Raw genomic sequence first — 27,175 nt, 5'->3', positions numbered from 1 at the left:
AAGCCTTTTTGGGTTCAGATGGGACATCAGCAAGAAAGATCTGCCCATCAATGATCTCCCCATCGGACCCCCCTGCTCTGCCGCCACAAAGTACTCAGAGGTGCCATGTTACAAGGATGACTTTCAATTCCCCAGCATCGCCGGATGCTCCCCCTCCTTTCCCGCACCACCATACCCAGCTCAACTGACTGCCCCAACCAGCACTGGTATCCCGACCTTACGGTGTTGTGTGGTTTGCTGAAAGGAGACCTCCATCTTATCCCTCTTCTCGCTACCTAATCTGATCTGCGTTCACCCCCTGCTTTATTCCTTCATGGCCGGCCCCTCTTCATCATCACTCCTACACGCAGACCAAGGAACAAGCAACATTGGCATCGTAACCCTTGCTTTGGGTCGTTAACCTTTCTCATTGGCCTAACGGGAAAGGCGACTCTGTAACGGTCATGCCTTCGTCCGTGGAATCGACAAAGGACTCAGTCGCAAAAGACCAATCAGCTGTTCACCCTGATCGAACCAAGATACCACGCACGGCCTGGACTTGTACCTTCTCTGCAATCATCTCTCGGTTGCATACTACAAAGCTATGATGACGGGTTTCCAGCTGAACGCGCTGGGTTATGTTCCGTCTACACTGTGAGACTGTGAGATCACTTCCTGCCTAGAATGCAACTTGAAGTGCGTTACCGGCGTCCTCGCAAGTGCTTGCCTGCAGCCTACGGTTGAACGACCTTGTCTTGCCTCCATGAGTGTCGGATGTTTGCGCCGGCCTCATTGGCCCACAAGCCCTTGCCTACCTCGTCTCGACCAGTATCCATGCATGCCTTGTCCTCTTGCGACCTTGTTCTGGGCTTACCACGGCGCTTGCCATACCGTTTCCTCGCTGCTAAGCAGATTTCTACACTTCCCATGTGGCTTCCACTGCTACTCGCCGTTTAAGTTGTTGGCGTTTTCTCTGTTTCTTTATAGCCTGCTCACGGATGATACCATAGTGGCATGCCCCAGATGGTCCGAACGCCTTATTGGTACAGCATTAGCCATTCAGCCGAGACCCCGATGATCTTGAACTGATCACTAGAGCCCCGTCGTCACAGGTGGACACTCAGAGCGAGTGAATATAACGGTGTGGCTCAGCTGTGCCGTTCGTTGTCGACCGTCTTCTGTATTACATGCCAGAGGCGATTAGTTGCGGCTTGCCTCTATTTCAGGGACTCTTTCAAACACGCCCCCAAAGGCCACGCCTTACCGAGCAACCGCCATCTGGTGCCTGGTCCCCTGATACTCCATATCCAAACTCTTCCCAAGTTTGTTGTGGCTGCCCGTGCAGACCCTGTCTGTATTCAGAGCCTGCCTCGACCCTTCTCCGTTTGAATTGGGGGCTCCGCCGGTATTAATCCTACACCTGTCCTACCAGCCAAGAGGGCATCAAGGAAAGGCCTTATTACTTACACATACACCCCACAACATCTTGAGTGTTCTGGATCTGGCTTTCCTTGACGAGGACCTATGAGAACAAGAAACAGTATCCTACAAGGATTTTGACGCCAACCGTTTTTATAGACACTCTTGCCATCAACCCGCTCTTTATCTGTCAACAGGAGACCACCATTGCCCAACCAACTAGACCGCCAACAAGGGTTTGTTGGAGCGTTTACCAGTAAATCGGTGGACTAGTGGCCTTCTCAGTAGCCGGTTTACTTACACCACTGCTTCGTTTTGATCTTCATTTTGACTGGTCAACTCTGCAGTTTTGGTACAACATACCCATACCCGAGCGCTGTACAAACGAGGAACACTTCTTCGCCCCGTTCCCCAGAGCTTTCCGTCTCGTTTAAACAAGCGATAGCCTAGCACCACGGATTTGGATCCCGCGATTGTCGGCACAACCCCATAACTTCTTGGTCATTGAATCACCCCCGACTTATCAATAGTCTTCGGCAACATCGAACCTCCAGAATAGGAGTTGCCGTTACGAAAAATCAGACATCGATGTGCGTTTGAGACTTCCGCTATCAGCACTATCAGCCCGATTCCTTTAGCTTCACTCGCTACATCAACCACGTTCAAGGCTCCCCCAGCAACAGAGATTAGCTTCCCGTGCTGCCCGTGGCACAACAAGGACCAGCAGCGATCTCGCCAACGAGCATAAGATTCACCGCATACTCAGGGAGCTTTTGTCATTCCAATGCTCGCTACGTCCAGGCAAGGAGCTACGGAGCAAAGTCCTTGGTCTATCAGCAAGTTCGGATCATCTTATCCTAAGTCGGCAGACAGTCTACGTATGTCGAACTTTGACCCCGTGACGCAGTCGGACTGGCAGGGCCAGTACTCATTCCTTTCGCAAGGCGACACCAATATCTATTCACAGTCATACGAACACGTTTCGGGCTCGACAGACACTGCGAACCCCCAAGCTCAACCACGATCTGTGGTTGGCTCAGGCAATCCTCTAGAGATCGAACCATCCAAGCGGGTAACTTCGCCATTAGGACACAGAGCCGATCCTCTAGGTCTACGGCAACCGAAGCAGCCGTCCCCAGTTGCTGAGCAGGCAGAAAGCCACAGCGAGCCGTATGCCCAAAAGGCTACAGAGACGACACACGAAGAATCTCATACGTCCACAGAAACCCCTAATCATGCGCTCGGCTCCCATCCACAAAGCTCCGTTTCTTCGGCCGCTCATGGACCATCATCATCCACAGCACAGTCAATGAATGAAGCACAGTCGACGATCAAAGAGGAGGATGACGATGTGTTGGATGATGAAGAAATGATAGATGGTGATGTCGAAGGGGAGCCTCAGGCGCAAGCACTGCCACAAACAGCAGCGGAGAGAACAGCGCAGCGCCGGAAGATGAAGCGGTTCAGGTAATTCAGACGGCAACTCGCAAGGAACCCAACCAGACACTAACTGGCCCAGGCTCACCCACCAGCAGACACGATTCTTAATGAGCGAGTTCGCCAAACAGCCCCATCCTGATGCCGCGCATAGAGAACGACTTTCTCGAGAAATACCCGGCTTGAGCCCTCGTCAGGTACAAGTCTGGTTCCAGAATCGGTAAGTCTCTCAAATCAGAACCAATAAATAGTTTGATCAGTGGATTAATAAACTGCTAGGCGAGCAAAGATCAAGCGCTTGACAGCGGACGAAAGGGACCGCGTTATGAAAATGAGGGCAGTTCCCGACGATTTCGACAATGTCCAGGCACTTCATGCCCCTTATGGAGCGGTTCACGGTCTTGGGACACCCTTAACCTCACCCGTTGATTTTGCTGCCTCTTCTTATGCAGACCACATGATGAGACCGCTTATGGTAGACGTGCGGCGGTCTGATACCGATGACCATCTCTCGCCGACCGGTTTGAGCCCCGCGTTTGGGAGTATAGGCTTCCATCCCTCGAACTCGCTCAACAACCCAGACATTCTTTCACCAATGTCACCCCCTTCTACCGATAGATACGGATACAGCAATCATCTCTCGGGGCCATTGAGCGCTGGAGCACGGTCGTCAAATCCATTTGCACGACAACCTGGTCTCGACACGAGCGTACATATGCATAATCATCATTCACGGCATCAAATACGCCCATTACAACCCCTTCAACTTCGAGAGGCCATGAATAGGTCTCGAACCGATACACTTCAATCTCCACTCCGAACCAGTATGTCATGGAAGGGCGATTCCCTTGATTATACAACCTATCATGGCAGCAACACTTCACCCCCAATGGGTAGCAGGCCGCAAACCCTGTACCACCAGGATCATATGAACAGTACCCCCACGGCTGGCTTGGGAAGCTATGACTCAACTCACTATGCGGGTAAGCTGTTATTCGATTGAGTCTTGCTATTATCATATCTAATGGCTGATCAGCTTCATATAGGATCGACCGTCCAGTCCCCTACTCACTTGAGTTACCCCAACTATCAATCATCTAGTCTTCAAAACAACTCTCAGAGAAACTCGCGCTTGAGGGCTTCCTCAGCCTCATTACCTCTTGGTCTCGATCTGCGAACGCAATTTCGCTCGACGGCAGGAGCCAACAGCTTACAGTCAGCAGCACATTCGCCAACTTCTACTCGTACACCGTCTACTTCTCAGCTAGGAAGTGGAGGCGTCTCTTCTAGCTACTCTGCGTCGAGCTTCCCTTCCGCACCCCTCTCGGCGCCCGTCGATTACTCCCTTCCCCGTACATCACCCTACAGGCCACCGCCACTGACAGGGGCAACGGACTATTCCATTCCCCATATGAGCGCCCCAATCGCTCCTCCCAACGACTTCTCGCAAGCGTTTCAGGCCAGCATGTCGAGTGGTGGAGGAACTTCGAGGAATACACAGCCGCTGAGGGATAATTTTGGAGGGAGTGCCTTGGGGTTGGGCCATGGCCATCATAATTCGGCAAGCCATCGCAGCACGACCAACGATTATTCTGCGCATGACCCCCTAGGCATGAAGCGGAAACGGAGTTATTCAGGAACAGCGCCTGCAGTTTCAAGTGCACAGGGGAGTGGAGCATATGGCGCGGCAGTTTGAACATTCACGACATGACAACAACTATTTTCTCCTTCTTCCGAAAACGACATGGGTGGGCATACTTTTGTCGGGTTGGTCTATATGGGTCGCTGCTAGATTTGCCTTGGGTGTTTACCAAAGATTTGGGTGGCAATGTGCCTTTTGGGTGGTAACGCGGTATATGTTGGCAATCTCTTTTGCTGTATTTCTCGTGGCGTATGATCTTTGCGGAAACGGAAAAGACACTTCGGTTTGTTCGGTTTGTTTGTCACATGTCTCGCTGGCATTATATTCCATATACCAGGGCGGCTTCTTGATGCTTCTACGAATTCGTTCCTTTTGTTTTGTTCGCTTCAGCTTGTTTGAATTCTTCCATGACTCTTCACTATGTATGATCTTGGTGTTTCAGTGGTATTCAACGGTTTGTCAAGGTTACGACTACTGAGGATTCCTCAAGGAGATTGTTTCTCTAGGTGGCTCATGTAGAGGGGTGGTGAATGATAGCATCATTTCGGACGGGTGAAAGCGGTGGCCGCAGAGTGTTCAAAACTCGGCATCTGTGTATTCAATTTCTTGTGCCTTACACACATTGCAACGAGTTTAACCTCCAAGGCATTCCATTGGTTCCTTTACCGATATTAAGAATGTTTGTAGTTACCCATGGCCGAGACAAAACGAAGTGATGGGGGTACCGGCATCAAGAACAAGGGCTCGCTCACTTTTGCGGCGGTTGTCTTTATCTTCCCTTATTCCACTTCGGCACGCTACACAAGCCGAAACACTAACGAGCAAGTATACCGGTAACGCTCGTCGAATCAACGGGCTAGACTAGACAGCTTGAGGGGTTGTACGTCTCTGTCTTTTGGTTTTGGCCAATGTCACTAGGGGAGCCAACTGGACATCATGGGTCTGTTCATCTTCATTCTTTCCCCTTTCAGACGGACACTCCGTGATACTCGCTCTGCCGGTGTTCCTCTCGGTTTCCTTTTTTCTTCCTCCAGCGAAGTAACGTAGCATAGTCCGGTAGAACAGCGCAAAAATTTTCGTCCAAATCCGAAAGCCCCAATTCGGCCTCTTCGACGGACGGATTGTGGCTCGCCAGTGTTGCCCGTTGCTTGTTTCGTTTCGTTTGCCCTCCCTCATCCTTTCGGACGGTAGGACGGACGAGACAGTATCATGTGTGGGCATGTAAAGACGGCCCAGAGGAAAGAAACAGACTTCATACCATAGAAAATGAGACCGAACTCAGATTAGCGTTATCTGCAAGATATCTATTCAGCCAGAAGCAGCAGCAGAACAGCGCAGAATAGCCGCAGAAAAAAGGTAAGGAGAAACGGCGTGGGCATTGCATGAACGGGAACAGCGTGGTTTACCGGGCAGTCCAGTTGCATCCCTATCATGCAAGGGCTATGCATGCCAGGTACGGACGGCTTTATGAGGGGTGATGGTACTCTGCTTTTTGGTGATGTAATCGGATGCTTCCTTCCGTTCAAACCATCGACTTCGAGGATGACGGTTCGTGTTCACAATGGGCCATCGGGCCAACGGCGTGTATGTTTGGATAGCAAGTGAAATGCTGGGTGGTTGAGGAGTAGAAGCAAGAAATCAAGAGACAGTGCGGACAGATGACGAACCGTTCATCTGATGATGGTTTGTCTGCCATGGTTCCATTCCGCTGCCGTGCCATTGGTTATCTGATGATCTGAGCTTCCCATCACAATTTTGTTTAGTAATTCGTGTATGCTCAGAAAACTCAACACGGCTGCTGGGGAGGAAGGTAGTCTCAATGGAGAAAGCGCAAGAAGGAAAAGAAGCAGTCAGATTACACTTGTTTTGGAGTTGAGAATCCAACTCTATGGCATCCCGTTCTTCCGGTTGGCCAGCCTTGCGACGGCTTCATCTCGGAGGAAGTCAACTGCCAAGATCGAGAAAAAGCAGAGCAGGCATCATTCAGCAACACCGTCATTTCGTTTCCTCCGACGTGAAACCCCGAAGTAACAGAGAGCACTTGCGACCAACAATGAACGGAAACGAAAACACCCATTCACTTCCGTTACTGCGTGGTTAAAGGACACTGGAAACTTCCGTGTTAAGTGCATACTGTGCAGATCATACACACCGTATCCTCTCGGCTCAAACAAGCATTACACTAGCAAGGGCGGGAGTTGGACTGGGGAAATAAGCGTTGGATCTGACGTGCCTGAGAGCTCGCTAGAGGTCAAGGGTCTAGTGGGGTGTATCGTGGAAGCTTGGGGGGGTGTGAAACGAATGGAAGGGTCGAAAAGGTCACGGCGATCAGGAGTTGGGGTACATAACTGTTCGGGTGAGCATGGGTACTTGCTTCATCCCTTGCAATCAGCGCAAACCTGATCTTGGCTTGATGCAGTCGCCATGCCGCGAGGAAGAAAAGGGAACAGCAAGCAGGACATTCCGCTGACTCTGGAAAGCTTCCATTCCGGAAAGCAGCAGGGACTCATGCCTGACGGTACTGCCCTTTTCTTCTGCGTTTCGTTCGCAGTTGATTGTGACCGAGCCTTTTGTGTCGCGAATTCCACATTATTCTTGTGGGTAGATGCCAGCCGGTAGAAGGTGGGTACTGCATGCTCAAATCTGGTGCCAAATGTTTCAAGCGCCAATCTTGAGCTCAATATTCATGTATCGTCATTGCTTCCCAGAAAGGGTGGTATGTGGGCGACGATTAGACACCCATTGGCGGGTTGCGGCAGCCCCGATCGGAAAATAGAAAGATGAAGAAACGTGCTACGTTTATCATCATCCGTAGGAGCACAGCGGAATGGACTATTAGAGCATTCCCCATTGGTGATAGGTTACTCTGCAAAAGAAGGTTTTGCGGAGTATGTCACTGCAGCACCGACTTGACTTTGTAGTAACCACAGGCTGTTGGCTCCGTCCGCCGGTGCGGGACAAACAAGGTTGTATGCCTCCTGGATCAATATGATTGTGCTCGGCTCTTAATCGTAGCTGCTGGTCCTTCACTGAGGTTACGGGGATGTAACTCGTGTCGTTATATTGATAATCCGGGGAAAGTCGCAAATTTCCTGGTCTCCTCATGCTTCGACGGGTTGACCAATACCGCAAATGCAACCTGGACGGTTGGATCCGGCGTCAGGTTAACGAGGCAGTGGGCCACCGCAACCGGTTTGGTCTACTTTTTGTCGTTCCCTCCGAAGAACCGGGAGAGCAACTGTGAAGCTCCGATTCTGACTGTCGGACGGGCCATCGTCAACCAAGGCTTATTACTTCAACATTGTGAGTTGTCGAGATACACAGAGACGGCTATCCTCATGTGCGTACTGGCTCATTGAGAAAGCTAGGCGTCTCTGCAAGCCCGTTGGTTTGATCCGTGTAACCAGGGCGGGGCTGGTCCATGGATGTGGTGTGCTGTAGGTGACAAGCTGCAGAAAACATGGCATGGGCATGGCATTTGTGTAGCCTATCTTGCATCTCGCTGTGGGCTTTGCAAGCACTAGAGGGTATGCCGTGCCACCGCTCGGAATAAGGTCTGGCGAGACGAAAAAGATGGTACAGAAGTGAAGAGGTTCCTCGCTGGTGTCCGGTAGAAGAGGGAGTGTTGAGGTTCGATTGGTCCAGAATGGCGCTGTGGTCGACAAGGTTGCCCTAACGGAGCGGAGTTGTTACACTGCGACACCGTTTTCCTCCTCCTAACATGACGATGCTCAGCCATGTTTCCGTCGAGCTATTGATTTAACAAGAAGGCTAACATGGCAAGAAGTACCATGTACCACAAAGGCAAAGGATTCGTCGCATGGGATCGGGTTGCACAGCATGGCAGGGCCAGCTTGAGCAGGGCATCCAAGAGCAATCCGGACCCAGGAGCGGAACGAAGAGCGTACCAAACCAACGCCTGAGACGGCACATGAGCGTAGTGGGTAGCCGTAGCGCATACTGCCGCTGCCACTCCAAGGACAGCGATGGGATTATCGTTCAGGGGTAGAGGCTGATGAGGCTTCCGAGGTGGCGGGCCAGATGTGCAACAACAGACAGCCTGGAGTCTGCTGTATGTCTCGTACCGTATGGACGTATGGTACGAGGATCCAGAACGGACGGGTCACACAGAAACTATCGCCTATTGGCACCTGAACAGTTCCGCTGAATGAGAAGCTGAGGACGGCATGGCTCGTCGGTAACTGTTGCCGTCGAGCCCGGAGGGTTGTTGGGATCGTTAGGGGGAACACGGCCGGTGCTGGTGCTGGTGCTGGCTGTCGTCGGGCTCTGGCGCGGGGATTATGTCCGAAATCCATGAGCGCATTCCCACCCTACGGTAGTGGTACCTAGGTCGTGTGCGCCGCGGCCATGCCGGCGTGCTGCGCTGGTCCGATCGATTGAAACAGCCGGGGCAGCATGGATATGTGAGCTCCCGGTGTGGCTGGAGATGAGAACAAGCGAGTTTGCCATCGGTATCGGCCCAGCCGAGTCCGTTGTTGGATGTGCTGAATGTATTGAGTTTCCGGGAAGAGGATCATGATGGTTGTTGTGGGAATACAACTCCAACTGGGACTTGAATGCTGGGACTGACGGGGACCGCCTGGCTCAAAGAGGAAGGCGATAGTAAACGAGATGGACTAGTTGGTGCAAGATGCAAGATGGATCATCAAATGTAAGGTGATGGAAAGCGTGAGTGGAAAGCCAAGATGACAGACACGGGACCGAAATTGAGCAAGACGGGAGCCGAGTGTGATGTTAGGAAGGAACCCGGGAACACCTTCAACGGCTCAACTGGACGACAGTCGATGGAAAGGGAAAGAGGGACGCTGAGAGCCCGAGCCGTGGCAGCCGTGCCCTCAAGGTGCTCACTGCGGCACTTGTCACGTCACTTCAGTTTCATTGTCCAGCCCTTCATTCCTTCTGTCGTTGACCGTTGTTGACCGTCCGTCGTTGACATTGTCACGGTTGCACTTCCTTCAACCTGACGGCCCGTGGCCGATCTCACGGAAAGAGACGACCACAACGACATGCGCACAGACCATATCTGCCTAAAAGAGCCAGGGGCAGGCTTGTGTGTGGCTCCACCTGTCCATTCGATGTGACCGACACTCTTCAGCCGAGAGCCGTGCGGCAGGCACTGGCAGGCACTTGGCAGGATGCAACGCCGTAACGGCATGGCATCTGCAGCCTTGGAGCATCGATTGCTGGGTGAACCACAGCTTCCTCCAGTCTTTCATCACTCCCTCACATCATGCCCCGTTGGCATCACTTTGTTTGATGGCTTAGCAGTAGTAACATTTTCCAACAATACTATCCTCCTCCTATGCCAATGGATGCCCTTCTTTTACCTGAACGTCCATTCTCTGACCACGTCACGTCAAATAGCAACCAGATGACAAACAGCCCAGATTCAGTAGATGGACTTGCTCTCGCTACCTGAGTACTTGGCTTGGCGGGAACGAGCTACGGGTTATAGTTGACAAGTCGAGCTATATGATGAAGATGGAATCCAGACTCCTATCGATTCGACCTTGGGCCGGTCCCTGGGCTGTCTCCGCAGTGTCCCGCAAGTGCAACGTCGCTGAGTGACGACGGTTCGGCATTATCACAGACACTCCTGGATTTCCCTTCGGACTCAGCTCCTCCTCGCCAAAATATTGGACTTTCCTGTAGTCCTCGCTAGTCCAGATCTTTAGTGTATCCCGGGTGCATTATCTATGGGCCGAAACGGTGTTGCGCCATCCGAGTTGCCCAGACTGGCGGGACCGCCACACAAGAACTGTTGGACGGAGGCAAGATGATGCCGACCTCTCTGCCATCTCGTATCCATCACCCCCAGCCTACCCATGTCGGCCATCGCCAAAGCCCATCTCCAGCGTTGCTGTGAGCATCGCCTGACCAAATGGAGGGCACATTTGGGTCCGCTCAATATACGGTGCCTTCCGGCTAAATTACTATGTCTTGCTGAGCGTGATGGGCTGTCTTTAGAGGCCAGTCCAGAGCTCTTGGGACAGCTGCTCCATCCTTGACAGATACATCTATCTCTCATGTTGGAAGGACCCTAGGATTAGGTCAAGTTCATATTCTAAGCCGTCGGGATCGGCAGATGCCAGGGCAGGACTGAAGTTCTAGGAAACCCGGCGTGAGCTCGAAGCTCTGGGCCTGACTGTTCTCAGAAAATGACCCACAGGTACGAATGAGCCAGAAATTCGGTACAGGTTTCGCGGCTTGTGTTTCCAGTGACTACCACTGCACGGGTCACTAGTACAGGGCGAGAGAGGTCTGGAATCTCTGTGCTTTCTTGCACCATACCTCTGACCTTGTCATGTGGAGATAAAGCAATCGTGAGCCGAAGTTACCTTGGTTGTTCCAGCGTGTGGTCAATGAGTTTGTCGAACGGTCAATATGTCGAAACGCCTTGGGTACTTCGAAGCAAGGGGTGGTCGACTAGATCTGATCTCGAGCGCCAACCAGCCGTTCTCTCTCCCAAGCCGCCCCTGGCGTTGGCAAGAGGCACGGGATAGGGACCAACATCCCGGCTTTCGGTGATCACTCCACGATAACAACAGTTTGTTTCTTGCGCCACAACTGGGATTCTCGGTAGATTCAAACAATTCAGCAACGGACCGCGAACTTGGTCGTCTCTGAGTTGCCTACCACTCTTCGTGACCACCCGGGCTGTTTGTTCTGAAAGCGTCCGAATGTGTATGAAGCGGCTGGCTGGCCAAAATAATTATCAGAAGACGGGCCCGAAGAGCAAATGTATTGCATCTCGCTGGGGCCGTGGTATCCGTTGTCGTTGGTACAATCTGTTGAGTAGGGGTTGCATTCATCACAGTAAGTCACTCCATACGGCTGTCCAGGCGAGTCGAAAGCGACATCCGGCTAGCAGAAGCCAACGGTACTTGAACAAACTATCGATCCTTCGACCATGGGCTACCATGGGCGAGCCTGATTCGCCCGGAGAGGGGGTATGCAGGTGCCATCATGCCCGAGTTGACAGAAGCCTTCTCTAGAGAACCAGCAACTTATCTGAAAAGAAACGTGGGCTTCGGGAAAGCCGACAAGCTCTTTAGCTAAGACAGTTGGCATTGGGTCATGAGGAGTACACTGAGCTGATGTGCTCGATTCTTAAGCAAGACTGCCCGAGATCCATGAGCCCATATTCACGGCTAGTAATAACTACTCCATCTAGTTATAGTGTGTTTGATACCCAACCTCCCCAACTCCAAATTGCAACCTCTGCGTGAAAGCTCTGGTTCTCTCTCTTAACTGGCCTCTCCGACTCCTACAATAATGTATTCCATGGCTCTGGGAGGACAAAGGGGCCACTGCTATTCCATTTCAACTGGCCGGCCACTATGCTCTATTACGCGAGCCGCGACCTCTCCCATACTACTGGAGTCCCTTTTCGTGATGATCCCGCCTTGTCAACCGCCCGCGCACGCGAGGGCGCGTGATAAAAAAAACAAGCACACATTTCGTAGATCGATTTAGATTGATAAGTCGCTTGTCAATGACTGTGACAGCGGTGTCAATTAAGGGTCTGTTTGGTAGACTTAATACTAATAAAGTAAAGATAGATTGTGCGTTTGTGTTGGTCAAAGGGGATGAGACGTCTCATGCGGCGCTTTGATGAATCCAGAGCAGAGAGAAATGGTATAAAGTGCCCATCTAACCTTGATGTTTTTACGATCTCGCTGTTGAGGAAGTGCTGCTTGGGTTTTCTGCTGTGAGAAAACACAAAAGACGTTGGATAAATCATCTTGAAGTATACAACACGACCAAAGCTTACCAGACCCCACCGAATCCATCTCGACACGGCCAACCTCCACGAACCGTATATTTCCGTCATCAGACACTACCGTGATTTTTGCGCGGTACTACTAGAGGCAACACCTGCGAAGTATCCTCGACAAGAAGTCAATCCACCGAGCACTCGATACCGAAGCCCTGATGATGCCAGCCTACTCATACAGAGTAAATACCGTCTGCGCAGGAAAAAAAATCTCAGATGGCAACACACGAGTGAGACATAGGAAGCAGAGGGCAAGAGTAGGAGAAGTCATACAAAAGAAGCAAAGCAGATTGGACGGGACGACCGGAGAAGGAAGGAGCCAAGAGATACAAGTAAAGCGTCAATAACAAGAGCAAGGAGACGCCGGAAGAAAAAGGAAAGGAAAGGGATTAAATAACAACGAACAATGGAAGGGGCAACGAAAACCTATCCACATCCTGTCATTGTCGACATCGTTCGAGCAGCAGAGCCTGCAGCCTTCCAGTTACATTTCGCTACTTCGAAGTTCGAACAGTTGAGACTAGACCAGAGGAACTTGAAGCTGGAAGCACCAGAAGACAAGGAGGGGAATCTGGACGAGACCTGCAGTGGCAAGAACCTTGAGAGACGGACGGGATTTTCAGTCCATACAGGTAATGGGCGATAACCTTGATGATTGCGGAGAGACAGACAGGTCGGGCGGGAAGGAGCAGTCCGCTAGGAAGGCGGAGTGGGTGCAAGAAGAAAATAAGAGAAGTGCGAAGGGAACGAAGGTGCCACCCTATGATCCTCAGGCCACTTCCATTCCATGAGGAAAGCATAAAAAGGAAATAGCAGCCGCTCGTTTCCACTCGAGCAAGTTCACACATTAGTGGCCCGTCCGGCAGGTGCAAGTGGGCCATTTGATGAACGGATGAGGTGGGAAGGAAGGAAGACATTTGCTTCTTCAGGTTTGGAAGGCGCAATGAGTGGGACATGACAGAGGGAGGGGTGAGTCAAGCTAAAATGACAGAATCTGGCTAGAGGTAGCAGACTGGCTGGGCAGAATGAAGTGAATCACTCAAGAGGGAGAAATATCTTTGTCACCAGCGTACTTCAGGGTAGGAAGAAATCGAGATCCCGTTGCTTGACTAGGTACCGTCTTCTCACGTTATCAAAGGTAACTGCATTATTGCATAAAGACATCACAGCCTCTGAAAATACAACACGCGGATGCAATGTATGATGCAAAGTAGCTGAGCCATGCTCAACATCGTGATGCAAAGACCGACCGACAACTACCGCATCCTCCTAGAGACAGCTAGCTGGTTTATGTACCGAGTATAACCAGTCATTAGCTTGAATCTATAGTACGTTCATAAGATTTATCTCCACCCAACTATCTAAGTATCCTGTCCATTCCTATTTTGCTTCCTCTTTCCTTTCCAAGATTACCTCTGGCTTTTACATGTCCATACCCCCTTCGAGAACGACAAGATTACATATTACCGACATATTTTTCGTCTAGATGGTCATCATCTCTCACTGCTCCTCCATTACCTCCCAGCCTGATGATGGCCTCTCCTGTGCACCTGTCCCTGGCTATGCCCCTGCTGAATCTTATCCACAGCCGTGATTCCCCTCCGCAACGAGCTCCTGCCACTTCCAACCGACAAACGACCACCCTGCCCCAGCTCTGCCAACTCCTCCGCGCTCTTCTCACCGGTCACCTTACTATTCTTCGACTTACTCCTTCCCACAGCCGAAGAGGAACCACCACCGAGCACAACACCACCACCACCACTGCCCTCATCAGCACCACTACTGCTCTCCCCACCCTCCTCGGCCTCCTCAACGCCCCCATATGCCCCGCCCACACTCTCCATAGTAAACGGGCTAGCCGTCGGCCCATCCAACGCTACCAGCTCCTCCCTGCTCAGCCACTTCGGCAACAACATGGCCCTGACGGGGATCAGCGCAAAGATGACCACGGGAAAGCCCACGGCCGCAACAGTCTGGGTGATCGCGAACGTCGCGCCGAAGCCGACCAGCTCGATGATGACAAACAGCCAAACCCGGCTTCTCCTCAGCGCTTTGTTGTTGAGCGGGTGGTTGGGGCTGGTCAGCCGGCTGTCTTTGAACAGAAAGATCAGCTTCTGCGTGATCCCGTTGCCGGCAAGCGCTTGGTAGCCCATGATGAAGAAGAGGCCTGCCAACACGCCCTGCGGGATCAGATGGAGGACGATGAGGAGGGGGCCGCTCATGGTTCCTAGCGTGAGCAGCCCTTGGGCGAGGTTGGATACGCGTTGCTCGACGACGGAGACGGGTTTGTATTCGTATGACTCTGATGAAGGATGGCCCTTGGCTTCGGAAGAGTCCGCGTCCGTGTCGTCGTTTGTGACGACTTTGGTTACGCACAGAGAGGCCGTGTGGAAGGGCGCTTGCGGGATGAGGCCGTTGGGGAAGGGGAGGCCGAGAAGACCGGAGACGCCGGTGGTTAGGCCGAGGAGGAAGAGGTCCCAATGGAAGCCGGCGGGCTTGCGGAGGGGGAATTCGGTGCCTTGGGCAATGAGGGAGGAGACTGAGTATGTGGTGTTAATGGTTTGCCGGGCAAGTTACGGCTGAGAGAAGGTAAGGTAGGTAGATACTCACCATTATGATCAAACCAAAAGAGAATAGTCAACAGCAAAGCAAACGGAATAGCCAAGAAGATATGTCCCACGGGTATATCCCAAAAGTGGATAAACCACCCTCTGATCCAGCCATCCTCGTGCGGCGTCGGGAAAAACGCCTTGCTAACCTCCAAGTTCTCCAGATGGATATTCTCCATCTTCCCAAAGTGGACGAACCCCGTGAAGAACACCACCGTCAACGGCGTCCCGTAATCCTTCAAAAACACCCTCACCGTGTGGTTAAACAGGCTACTGTCCCCCAGCTCGCCACAGATGTACGCAATAGCAAAGACGCACAAGGCCACCACGACCGACAGGTAAAACGGCTCCGCGTCGCCCAGCCGCTCCAACACCTGAATGCCCTTTTGCAGGTAAATAAACGCCACGTAGAAGCCAAAGATGTCGCACGGAAACCTCGTGACATAACGCAACCAGTTGCAAGAGTTCGTGACCGCCAAAATCCAGTGGAAAACAAGCGACCAAAGCCCAATCCAGCACATGAACGCCATGTAGTTCGTCCCCGTCGGCTCCATGATGTCGTACACGGTATAGTTGAACACGGTGATGGGGCCCGTCACGCCCACGATGACCAAGGGCTGGCACGCTAGGACGCTGAAAACCACGGCGCCCAGCACGCTGGCCAGCAGGACTTCGTTGACGCCGTACATCCGGTCCGTCTTGGTGAACATGTCCAGGGAGAAGGCCAGGGCCGGAAGGATGTTGGCGAAGTACATGTAGACGGTGGCGGGGATGACGCGGTAGTTCCAGGCGTCGGTCCAGTCGGAGAGGTAGTAGGGCGCTCGCCGCCGCAGGTCGTTGATCATGCCCCGGAAGAGATGGATTTTGTACCATTTGGGGTTTCTCTGTTTCGTTCCGGGGACGGCTCCGGGTTCTCGGTCATCGGTGGTGGTATCGGTGCGGAGTCCTCCGGTCCCGGGGATGGATCCCGGGAGGGTGAAACTGCTGGAGTCACCCGGGCCGGGACCGGGGTCCGGTTTTGTCGTTGATGCCATTGGAGTCCGTATTCAGTCGTTGCAAGTTTTTTGGAGAATCTCACCCTGATACCTCAGCGCTGAACTTCCGGAACTGAAGTTGGTTGATGAAGGGGGAAGTTGCGTCGCCGTGGCCTATGTATGGCCTGTGGGGTACCTCAATGGCTTTGTTCTGTTTCGTTTCGCTTCGTTTCATTTCACTCTCCCGTCCGCGCCCTCTTGGTTATCGTATTGATGAGATGAGCCGGATTTCACTTGCCGACAGCACCGTCGGGGATGAGTTGATGAATTCGCGAAACCGCCAAAGCCAATGGAAGCCAATGCCGTATGGTAGTGCTTCAAGCTAAACAACACACAAAGGAATCCTGCGCTTCTGAACTGTCGCCAATGATCAGGGTAATGTAGTCGTCGGTGAGGTTCAATGATTCAGACACAATGGCTTTGATGTGATCGTCGTTGTCGTCGTAAATGTCGTCGATGTCGCCGCCGTGATGTGATCGGCGACGCGTGCGTGCGTTGAGTGTGTAGAGGTACCTCAAGGTACGCAGTGAGTGTAAAGACAAACTTTTTTTTTTTTTTTTTTTTTCGATATTCACCGTCCAGTTCTTAGTTGCAGGAGTAAGGACAGGACACGACTCCGGGAATAAGCTGGATAGAAATCATTGAATGAAGCTAGGAAACCCCATGCCCTCCTATCTACGTTTTGTTCATAGTTCAAATTTTCCGTTCTTCAATTGACGGTCAATTCTTGGCTACAGTATCCCTTCCCCAAACTGACCCCTGTCCCGCCGAACGCTATCTTCATTCATTATTTCAGCGGCGAGAAAATAGTGGGTCCCTTTCCAAGCCATACATCGGTGACGAACGCCCGCTACAGACCGCCGCAAAAAGCCCCTCCAGCTTTCCTCATAGAGTTAGTTAGGTTAGAAACGGCGATATACTGATATCGCCGGCACATGAGTTCCGTTCCAGAGTCAGACACTTTTCAAAAATACTTCCATGGTGTATCGCCAGACATCTTAATTCGAAAGCAATCATTCTGTTTATGCAATTGACGATGCTTTCCAATACACACACCCCAAACGATGCCCATCCCAGTTTCTTCTCCCGTCCATCTTCATTTTCAGTGATGATGATATAACATGCTCGCTATAGCGATGCGCTTGCTTGTGAACAAAGTCTGGTCTTGAATGAATGATCACATTTATCATGTGTGTTCATATCCTTCCGCTTTTCTTTTCTGTCTTCCCCAACCCAAGTCCAAATCTCGATATGAGTACAAGAGTAGAATAGAGTACAGTTACAAGTTTTGTGTACAAGAGATGAAAAGAACCTAATGAACCCAGGTATTTAGTGGTGGCATCGACTCACGCGCTGCGAGGGCATCATCATCATCATGACCTTTCTCTCTTCTCTCTCTTTTTCTCTTCATCCTTAATGCTTTCTTCTTCTTGAACAAACAAAAAACGTATAAGAAACGCCCCCCCCCCCCTTTGTAAAGATAACATATGGTGGTACAAAACATCAACAATAACAACTTCCCTACTTCATCCACATTCCGGTATCCACCGCCAATCCATCTATCTCATCACCATCCCCAATCACATTGTCTCCTTGCTCTCACCCTCCTTGTTGCCCACGGCCTTGTCGGCTTCACCCTCCTTCATAGCCGGTGTCGGCCCCGACTCCTCGGGAGTATCGGTATTCTCCACAGGGAACGGTGGTGGCGCGCCCTTGCGCTCGCCGTTGAAGTACTTGGAGAACTCCTCCTTGTCGGGCCACTCACGGGGGCCGAGGAGGCGGACGAGGTCGTCGCGCGACAGGACCTCCTTCCTGAGGAGCTCCTCGGCCACCATGCCGACCTCCTTCTTCTTGGCCGTCAAGAGGTCCTTGCACTGCTTGTAAGCCTCGTCGACGATGCGCTTCACCTCGTTATCGATTGCCTGCGCCGTCGACTCGGCGAAGGGCTTCTGGAACCGCTCCGCGCTGTCGTCAAAGTGCAGCATGCCCACCTTCTCCGACATGCCCCACTGCGTCACCATGGCCCGCGCCATATTAGTGACCTTCTTGAAGTCGTCGCTGGCGCCCGTTGTCACGACGGGGAAGTGGATCTCCTCGGACACACGACCACCAAGAGTCATGGCCATGCGGTCCATCAGCTGCTTGGTGTTCATGAGGTAGGCGTCACCGGAAGGCAGGTACTGGGCGTAGCCGAGCGCGCCCTGGCCACGGGGAATAATGGAGACCTTGAGGAGAGGATCGGCCCACTGGAAGAACCAGCCGCAAATGGCGTGGCCAGCCTCGTGGTAGGCAACTGTCCGCTTCTCCTCGGGACTGAGAACCAGAGACTTGCGCTCCAGACCGCCGATGACACGCTCGATAGCCTGCTCAAAGTGGGTCATAGCGACCGTCTCCGCGCTCGCTCTGGCAGCTGTTCACAATGTTAGCATTTTGCCTCAAGAAGTCAGCAAGGAAGGGAATACATACCGACAAGGGCAGCCTCGTTGACGACGTTGGCAATGTCAGCACCAGCGAAGCCAGGGGTCAAGGCAGCGAGACGACCGGTGAGGTACTCGATATCCTCCTTGGTCACAATCTTGGCCAGATGGACCTTGAAGATGTCTTGACGACCCTTCATCGTAGGCCTGTCAATGTTGATGTGCCTGTCGAAGCGACCGGGACGCATAAGAGCTTTGTCGAGAACATCAGGTCTGTTGGTACCGGCAAGGACGACCACCTGTTCAGTCGTGTTGAAACCGTCCATCTCCGTAAGAATCTGGTTAAGGGTAGCCTCGCGCTCGTCGTTTCCTCCACCCCTGAAGCCGCCGTCGGAACGAGACCGACCAATGGCATCGATTTCATCGATGAAGATAATGCAGGGAGCGTTCTTCCGCGCCGTGGCGAAGAGATCACGGACACGGGATGCACCGACACCGACGAACATCTCCACGAACTCGGAACCACTGACGCTGAAGAAGGGAACCTGGGATTCACCGGCAGTCGCCTTGGCAAGCAGAGTCTTACCGGTACCGGGAGGACCAGAGAGGATGGCACCACGGGGGATCTTGGCACCGAGCTTCTGGAAGCGCTCGGGCTCCTTGAGGAACTGGACGAACTCCATAATCTCGACCTTGGCCTCATCCATACCAGCGACATCCGAGAACTTGACCTTGACCGCGGAATCGTGGTTGAACATCTTGGCCTTGCTCTTGCCGATACCGAACATGCCACCGGGGCCGCCAGCGCCACCGGGACCTCTTTTGGAGATGTAGGCAAGCAGACCGACGAGCACCAGGGTAGGGCCAAAGGCAAGGATGACGTTACCCCAGCTGAACTCGTTGGCATAGCTGACAGGTATCCTCTCAGCAGGCGGGATTCCGAGCTCGGACTGGGCCTCGTCTAATCTCCTCTCGAACGCGTCGATAGAGCCGATAGAGAAGTAGTAGTGGAAGCCCGGGGCAGTGGCGGCCGACTCGGGGTACATCTGCCTGGTAGCCTCCTTGTTGAGATCCACAACTACGCGATCCTTGATGACCGTGAGCTTCTCGACCAGGCCCTTCTCCAGGAAGTTCTTCCGTAGCTCTTGCCAAGTGATCTCGCGGGAGTCGTTTCCGGGGAACAGCACCTTGTAGGTCCAGAACAGAACGGCGGTACCAATAACGTAGTTCATGAGACCGCCGTCAAGAGGACCACTCTGGGGAGGCTCCTGGCCTCCTTGGCCCTGGCCTTGACCCTGAGCACCGGGCCTCTTGGGCCCTTGCTGGCCTTGTTGCTCGCCACTTTGCTTTCCTTCTTGGCCGGTTTGCTTCTCACCGGCTTCCTTGCCTTGGCTTTGCTGCTTCTGCTCCTCCGCCGACGTCTGCGCTTTCCTGTCGCTCTCTGGCTGGTTCGAAGTGAAGGTGTTGTCATTGAGCCCCTTGGCAATAGACTTGGCGCTAGGGTTCCTCCTCATGTATTCGACCTCGTGCTCACCGAGGTCCTTGGCCAGCATAACCAGAGCCTTCATACATCTGAGCTGCTCGAAGATGGTGATGTTGCCACTGATCCACTTTTTGAGAAGCTCTCGCGTCTCTTGTGGGCAGCCGTAGTGCTTGATGCCTTGGAGGATAACATCCTGGCCCTCAATCTTGATTCCGGTCTTCGCCGAGGCCTTCTGTATGAAAGCGTCGAAATCCTTCAGGTCCTGCTTCTCCATGCGCACCCATCCTGGGGGTAAGGGGCGTCTGGGCTCGAAGTCTTCCTCCTTCTCCTCGGGCTTGGGCGAGCTGTTGTCGTCATCCTTCTTGGGTTCGGGCTTCTCGGTCGATTGTGTCGAGTAGAGCCTCGAGGTGGGCAGCTGGCGAGCGGACGAGAGGGAGGCGCGGGGGAGGCGGGATGCACGGTATGCGGGCCGGGTGGCAGTCCGGAGAGCCTGCCTGGCGCAAAGCGCAAGCTGCTGGGACGATTGTCGGAATCTGACCGCCATGATAAGAGGAACGGTCGAATATGGGGAGGAGAGCTGAGGGGGGAGGGGTAGGTCAAGGGTGGTTGCGCGATGCGCGGATGGGATTCCAAGCTGGAGCTTAGTGCGGGCACACCCCAATCGAGGAAAACAGTGTATCTAGAAATAAAAAGATGGATGTGCAACTGGTCGTCCCCTAGCTGCTGTGCACTTTTGGCGACGTGAATTGGTGAGCGCCCAGAAGGTCGCGGGAACTCGGTGGTGGTGGTGAGCTTGCGATGGGACGTTGGAAGGTTGCGACTGCAGGTAGTCGACTCGGGGTTGTTGATGGTGGGCAGGCAGGTAACTTGATGATGTACTACACGATGTATGTCGTGGGGGCGGTAGAGGTACGGAGCCGGCGAGCTGGCCTGACTGGACTGTGGACTGGACTGACTGACACTGCACGCAAAGCGGCTTCCACCTGGTCCGATATGGCCGACGGGGGGCGGCAACTGGAGAAAATCAAGTCAAGCCATTTGCATCATGCGGCCGACGACCCCACCCGCCCGTAGGTAGGTACCAAATGCTCCACACTCGGGTCGGAGCTGCCTCAGACAACCCGCTGGACCCTGACGAGCTTCAGCGCTCGGGCACCTCCAAAACTCCAACTCCAGACATCTATGATCCTCACTCTTGCGTCACGTGTCAAGGCAGCCTGTTCGTTTGGACGAGTCTAAACGGTCTGTTCTAAAGTCGAACAAACAAACTGTTCGGAATAGCTTCAATTTCTGTATTGAACTCATATCCTAGAAATGACATCCAGCTTACCGTATAAGCTTTTGCAAACAAGCGTCACCGTCACCAATCAACATCGCCAATTGCGGCTCCTCCTTGCCACTTGTGTTTGCAATCCATCGAGCTCTACATCTATCGCCGTCCTCGGTGTTGCCGAACACTAGATATTTTTTGCCTTGGGCTCGAACTCAGCTGGCTAGACCGCGAGCGCAAGGAGACACAAACCTGACGAGAAAGACGATCCAGCCCCTTCTGACTTCGTTCTTTCAAGTTTCAACATCATCCACAGCTCCCCACAAACGCCTTGCGAGATGGTTCTCCACCTTGGAGATTTCCTTGACAAGCTGCTATTTCTCCGGGATCCACAGGTGTGTCCAGCCTCTGCTGGAAACCCATGGTGTCCAGTCGTCAACAAAAGGGGAGTCATCTGCCAAAATGTGTACCATATTGTGAGTATGAAAGTACCTCCTCTTAAAACAACTATTGAAAATAATGAGTCAAAACAACTTGTTGAAATGTTATGACCCTCCAGAATGTAAATGTTAAATAGCAACAGAGATGAGAGTTTTTCAGCATCAGAATGCAACGCGTATCCTCCTGATACAGACCGTATAAAACCCTTCAAAGTCGTGTATATCCTTCCCTCCATCATAGCCCGCTCCCCAATGCAATAAAATGCATAAAACGTGGTTTCGTCTTCCATCCAATGGTTCTCTTCTTAATCCTCAAGATTTTCAAACCCCTTTTGTCTAGGTTCCATGACCTTTTCTCATCCCAAGTTTCCAACACTTTGCTCGAGATGACCCTTTCACTGTCACCGTTGCTGCGATACATCGCTGCCAAAGTTTCCATTCTCGACACTGGGATATTCACCACCGCTCATCTCTGCCCAGTTCCAGTCCAATGTCACTGGTAAACTGAACAAATCCTGTGGCAACATCGGCTGCTGGTAAATCGCTCTTGGGTCGCCGGCAGACGGGTCTGGCAGCCCATCAACTGCAGAGTCGGCAGGGTTCATATTCGCGATGGCACCAAATCCAGTCATATCAGCCCAATTGCTGTAGTCAATGCCCTCCATGCCTGTCGGCGCGTCAGTTGTGAAGCCGTCATTCCATCCGTTGGGTGCCATCCCCGGTGATGGACTCTGGCTGAATGGACTGTATCCGCTCCCTGGGGTGCGGGTGCTTTGTACACCCGGCGAAAGATGATCTTTCACTGATCCCTGGTTTGGCTGTGGTGTGGCTGTACTGCTCGTTGTCGGTGGCCGCGGTGTCATGGTCGCGTTCGGATTGAATGAAGATGCAGGATCCGTGGGTGCTGTATTGCTCGATGGTGCCTTGTTACCAGAGGCTTGCTCCTGCACCTTGCGCTTGCGTCGCGACGAATTATCCTTCTCAGCTTTATCGATGACGACCTTAGCAATGCGCTCGAATTCAGCGCAAATACCGAGCATGCGGTGAACACCGCCGGTTTCGGCCTCGTGGCCAAGCATGGACAGAAAAGTCACAACCACATTCATAAGTTTTGCGTCGGAGCGTGCTCTAGGGTCCAAAGGATTTTGGAGGATGTTTCCGAATAATGTCACCAGGGCAGAGACAGGGAAGTACAGCACCATCCTGTAACTCTTATTAGCAAGTGTACAATGTCATTTTGATCGAGGGTGAGACTTACCAGACGCACGAAAAGTCGCCTTGAGGGATGTACTTCAGCAGGGAAATCGAGGCTCGCGCGGCCGATGTGCACAGGGCTGCCGAGGAGAAGATTCTAGGGTTCAAGGGCCTTGCATTGAGGCCTTGGATGGCAAAATTTGACAGGCGACTAGTCCAGTATCCGTGGTGGATAGACATGCGATGAATAGTTGTCAAGCAGTTGTAATAGGTGAAATGCAGCATGACGACGTGAAGGATTAGTGGTGTATGGGACGCCTTGATTTCATGCTCGGGTCGGAAGTCGATGGGGATGCTGTCCTTCCAGTCTTCGAGTTCCTGGTCCAACTCTCCGATGGTGTTCAACAGTTCACCATCCGACTGCTTCGTAGCCTTCGTCGCGTACAGTCGTTTGTACACCTTGCTCTCCACGATGGAGATCTCAACCATCTTTCTGAAAAGGTTCATCTTTCCTTTGCCGTCGGCAAGGGGAATATTACCGATGCCGTCGGCAGGGTCTTCGTCAGGAAGGTCAACGTTCATATCGTCATCGTCTTGTCCAGGCGGTCGCCCAGATCGTAAGCAGAGGTCCTTATCCAACATATAAGCGATCCAAAATACCCGTTTCCGCTGTTCGATCTCAATTGGGTTCAGGTTGAAGCCGGTTCCGCGCTTATGGAGGCCGATAGTGTGTGAAAGACGGATTGCTGTAGCAATGAGAAGGAACGAAGGTTGTGGGTTAGGAGTGCCCTGCATGAAGAGCGACATTCCCAAAAGAGCCTGGACACTGAGTAGGTCAGTGTTACGCATGGTCAGCTCGGGGAAGACTGCCATGGCATTCTTCATATGACCCCAAGCCTTATCATCCTCTTCCTGTGGAACCAAGTTGCTCATTACCCGCAGACGGTAAGCAATAGCCAGCGCCACGTTCAAGCTCGCCCACCATCCGGACCCCTGATACGGGTCGGGGGAATACTGTCTTTCGACTAGGTGCATAAATGTCGGCTGATGAAAGAGCGGAAACATGCAGTTGAAGTTCTCAAAGTAGTCCTTGAGGAGAGACATGGCTTCGGGCTTGGGAGGTAGCTCCTTGAAAATTACGCGGCGGAACAGATCGCCAAAAACGTCAGGCTTCCATTTTGTCCACTTGTGGTCATCGACCGAGACATCGGAGATCATCTGCTGGAAGGAGTTGTCACCCATCTTCTCATTGACCCACTGAATGCCCTTGGGAGAGAAGATTGAGAAACCGGAAGATGATCCTGTCACGAGTTAGCAGTGACACAATCAGCGCAAAATCTACAAGTTGAGCACGTACCAATGTAGCGAGTCTCGCCGTTGGTGTTGGTGACGAGGGAGCACATCATTTCAGACAGGGCTGAGACCTCCTGTTCTGTCTCCTTCTTGTCCTCCTTGTCGGGAGCTATCAAGGGCCTTTTTTCTCCCTCTTTATCTTTAGCAGGTTCAGGCATAGGCGAGGCTAGCGAGCTGCGAGGTGTCGAATTGTTTCCATCTTGACCCGGTGTTGTCTGAGGTGAAGTAGGGTTGGAAGCGGCAGCCTGTGAATTTTGTCTCGACTGTGCTGTCTTCTCTGCGAGTTTCTTCTCCAGCGTTCCGAGATCGGTGGCCCCATTATCATCGTCTCCAAGCAGACCTGCCGAGCTGGTGAGTACAATGACAGGCCAACGGTAAATCAATAAACGCACCTGATAGTCTCAACAAATGTTCCATGCGACCCAGCCGGTTCTCGAGGCCTTCAATGTACTTGGCACTGCATGGCATTTAACGATAAGCCAATGTTCACAACCCTGAGGGTCTGTGGAGGTGCGACATACCCCTTGGGAGGACTCCTTTTCTTTTCCACTTGGGTAAAGACGCAGTCGGTCTTGTAGTTTATGCAGTGTGTGCAAGCTGGCAGCTTTCCATCACACTTGATCTTCTTCTTTCTACACATATCGCAAGCCTAGGGAGATGGGAAAGAACTTTTGTTAGCGACTGTTACCTCCCTGATTTCTGATTTCCGTCAATATCTAACCATGACTCACCCTTGCTATCCTCCTCCTCTTTGCCTCGCTGGTGTCTTCAAGTAGTCCATGCTCTCCAAACATTTGTGCGACAGCTAGGTCATGCGGTAGTTGCTGGATGGGCATGCCATGTTCCGTGTAGCCCCCGAAGATCTGAGGCGGCTGGTTCAACAGCGGTGGAGGTGCCATGGGCATCTGGAAACCGCCGTGGAGGTGATCCATGGTGGTGGTGGTGGTGGCAAGAGACAGCCGTCGCCGTGTATATATATAACTCTCGAGAAACACAGTATACGTTGAACGGAATCGCGATCGCCTGGTCGCCTTATGGGGTCAGGGGTCGGTCAGATAAGTGTTTTGCACTTCACTTATCGGGCTGTGACGTTGGTGGTGTCGAAGGGAGTCGGATGTTATGTATTAGGGAGAATGTGGAAAGCCGTTGATGAACTGGGAGATCTGGCGGCGGGTAGTGTGGTAGATGGGCCTGACGGGAACTGGAGTCGAGGCTCGAAAAAAATAAGCTAGGCGCCCGGGGTACAGGGGCAGGAGTGCTGTTGTTACGCAGGGGCAGGTGGTGTAGTAGCTGGAGCCGGAGGCCTTTCACACCCTCACACCTCTCACACCGTACACTGGGCTGTGGTCTGTGGTATCTCTTGGTCTCCTATCGGATGGTCCCGTCTGCGGTCTGTGGTAGAGTGGTAGCAATGGACGTGAAGGACAACGTGGGACTTGACTATAGCCCGCCTCACACCACTATTGTCAGACTTGACGGTCGAATCAAGGGGCCGGAAAACAGACCGGATCGCTCGGAAATCCGGAGCCGTGTTTGAATATTCCTTTAAGCAGTGTGCGGTCGGCACTCGATGTCTTCAGTAGAGGTAAGTTGTCGCTAACTCCAGGTTTGTGATGTGTGGTTGTGCGCCGAGTCCAGTGAGATTTGAAGCGGAGAAATCCATCCGCAAGCCCCTTCTAGACCGTTGCCCGCGCTTGACCGGTATACACGTATACCTAGCCGTTGAGGCTCCTTGTGGGCTAGGGGACCTCTCTGGGCCGTGGGTAGGCTATGGGTGGGCGTCCCGTAAAACGGTTTCCAACGGCGTGAAGAGGATGTGGAAAGATGAACTAGAAAGGAAGACGTGCAGCTTGATAGGATTCTTGTCGGACGATTAGTGGCCCCAGTTGTATGCTAGTGCGGTATAGCACAGAGCATGGAGGGCGCTGTCGGTACCGACTGCTCGCCGTAAGGGATTCGCTGTTCAAAGGGTCCAAGTGAGATTGCGGTAGGGCTGAAGCGAATGACGGCTCGAAACCCGAAAACCAGAGAGGTCGATATGCGTTTATGTGGTGATGATGGGATGTCTGGAGAACAAAAAGAGAATATGCAAGAGAAGTGGAAACTTTGATGGATGCAGCAGTCATTTGTCAACCGAGCATCGAAGTGCAGGCACGAAGTGGAAGAAGAAGATGCGACGAAAGAGGAAGGACCTGAGTCGGACGCCCGGGCGTTATTCACAGCGAGCTTGGACGCTGATAGGCTCGTTGTGTTGGTGATTACAGTATGATGTGCAAACTTCCCCTAACTCCTGTGGAGTTGACATCTGCTGAAGAGAAGCTCAGCTGCAGTTGCCAGAGCTGCAACTCCAACATGGGGGCATCACCTCGAGTGGCCCAGACCTCGACCCCACGATGACTGCCTTCCTCGAGCTTGCTGGGAACAACGGTTCGAGTCGAGGATGAAACATGAAACTTGCCACTCCACCAAAACGACGCCATTTCTTTTTCAGAACCACGATAGTAAAAGGGATATATCATCAAGATGATAAGCCAAATTCCGGTTGGAACCCAAACCATCAGCACCTTCACTGCTGTCTGAAGCATATCAAGCACGACCATATCGCCGAACATACATATCATGGAAGCCCCGTCCCCCTGGGTAGTGTGTATTTACTTCCCACGGCTTTTACCCCAAACCGATCCAAGAAAGGGGTTCTCCTTGGCCCATCGCAAAGCCCTGGCACAAAGGCACCGGAAGCTGTTTCTGCATCACAACGTCCGTTCCATAAAATCTCCGATATGGTCTCGGCAACAACCATTGAGTTGACCGAGTTCAGCCAAGCAAGCGGCAAGCCTCCTATCCATAGGTAGTTTTCAGCAAGGCCTTTTCCTTCATTGTCCCCATTCCATGTCGTCGTCAATTTCACTACGCCGCAAAGTTGCAGAACCCCGGGGCAAGATGCCAAGGCTAGGAAGCATCATCAGCCATCTCTCTCTTCCTAAAACCCATTGGATGCAAGTCCTCGGGACAAGATCACATCAAGGTTTGAGGCGGCTTGATGCGGCTTGATGACGGCGTTAACCCCGAACCGTAATCTGCATAACTGTTTTTCATGTGT

General features: G+C 52.5%; 4 protein-coding genes across 4 annotated transcripts; 1 reads left to right on the top strand and 3 right to left on the bottom strand.

The window, feature by feature from the left end:
• The first annotated feature begins 1,712 nt into the window (after positions 1-1,712).
• Positions 1,713-6,106, top strand: SMAC4_07052 (uncharacterized protein). The gene is made up of 4 exons (XM_024655841.2): positions 1,713-2,865; positions 2,918-3,055; positions 3,115-3,818; positions 3,882-6,106. Exons 1-4 carry the CDS (start codon positions 2,183-2,185, stop codon positions 4,529-4,531), a joined length of 2,175 nt encoding a protein of 724 aa, XP_024511665.1. The 5' UTR covers positions 1,713-2,182; the 3' UTR covers positions 4,532-6,106.
• A 5,989-nt stretch (positions 6,107-12,095) lies between these two features.
• SMAC4_07051 (uncharacterized protein) lies at positions 12,096-16,460 on the bottom strand. The gene is made up of 2 exons (XM_003349650.2): positions 14,886-16,460; positions 12,096-14,814 (listed from the first exon to the last, which is right to left on the bottom strand). The coding sequence occupies exons 1-2, from the start codon at positions 15,916-15,918 to the stop codon at positions 13,790-13,792; spliced, it is 2,058 nt and encodes a 685-aa protein (XP_003349698.1). The 5' UTR covers positions 15,919-16,460; the 3' UTR covers positions 12,096-13,789.
• A 601-nt stretch (positions 16,461-17,061) lies between these two features.
• SMAC4_07050 (uncharacterized protein) lies at positions 17,062-20,825 on the bottom strand. The gene is made up of 2 exons (XM_024655840.2): positions 18,385-20,825; positions 17,062-18,328 (listed from the first exon to the last, which is right to left on the bottom strand). The coding sequence occupies exons 1-2, from the start codon at positions 20,360-20,362 to the stop codon at positions 17,499-17,501; spliced, it is 2,808 nt and encodes a 935-aa protein (XP_024511664.2). The 5' UTR covers positions 20,363-20,825; the 3' UTR covers positions 17,062-17,498.
• Positions 20,826-21,074: 249 nt separating this feature from the next.
• SMAC4_07049 (uncharacterized protein) lies at positions 21,075-25,270 on the bottom strand. Its single transcript, XM_066090558.1, has 6 exons — positions 24,807-25,270; positions 24,597-24,724; positions 24,468-24,532; positions 24,080-24,415; positions 22,787-24,023; positions 21,075-22,731 (listed from the first exon to the last, which is right to left on the bottom strand). Exons 1-6 carry the CDS (start codon positions 25,005-25,007, stop codon positions 21,930-21,932), a joined length of 2,769 nt encoding a protein of 922 aa, XP_065946058.1. The 5' UTR covers positions 25,008-25,270; the 3' UTR covers positions 21,075-21,929.
• Positions 25,271-27,175: the final 1,905 nt, after the last annotated feature.

Source organism: Sordaria macrospora, chromosome 2, assembly GCF_033870435.1.
Source record: "Sordaria macrospora chromosome 2, complete sequence".
Lineage (NCBI taxonomy): Eukaryota > Fungi > Ascomycota > Sordariomycetes > Sordariales > Sordariaceae > Sordaria > Sordaria macrospora.
The sequence above is the reverse complement of the archived record's forward strand: the minus strand, read 5'-3'. Positions and strand labels throughout refer to the sequence as shown.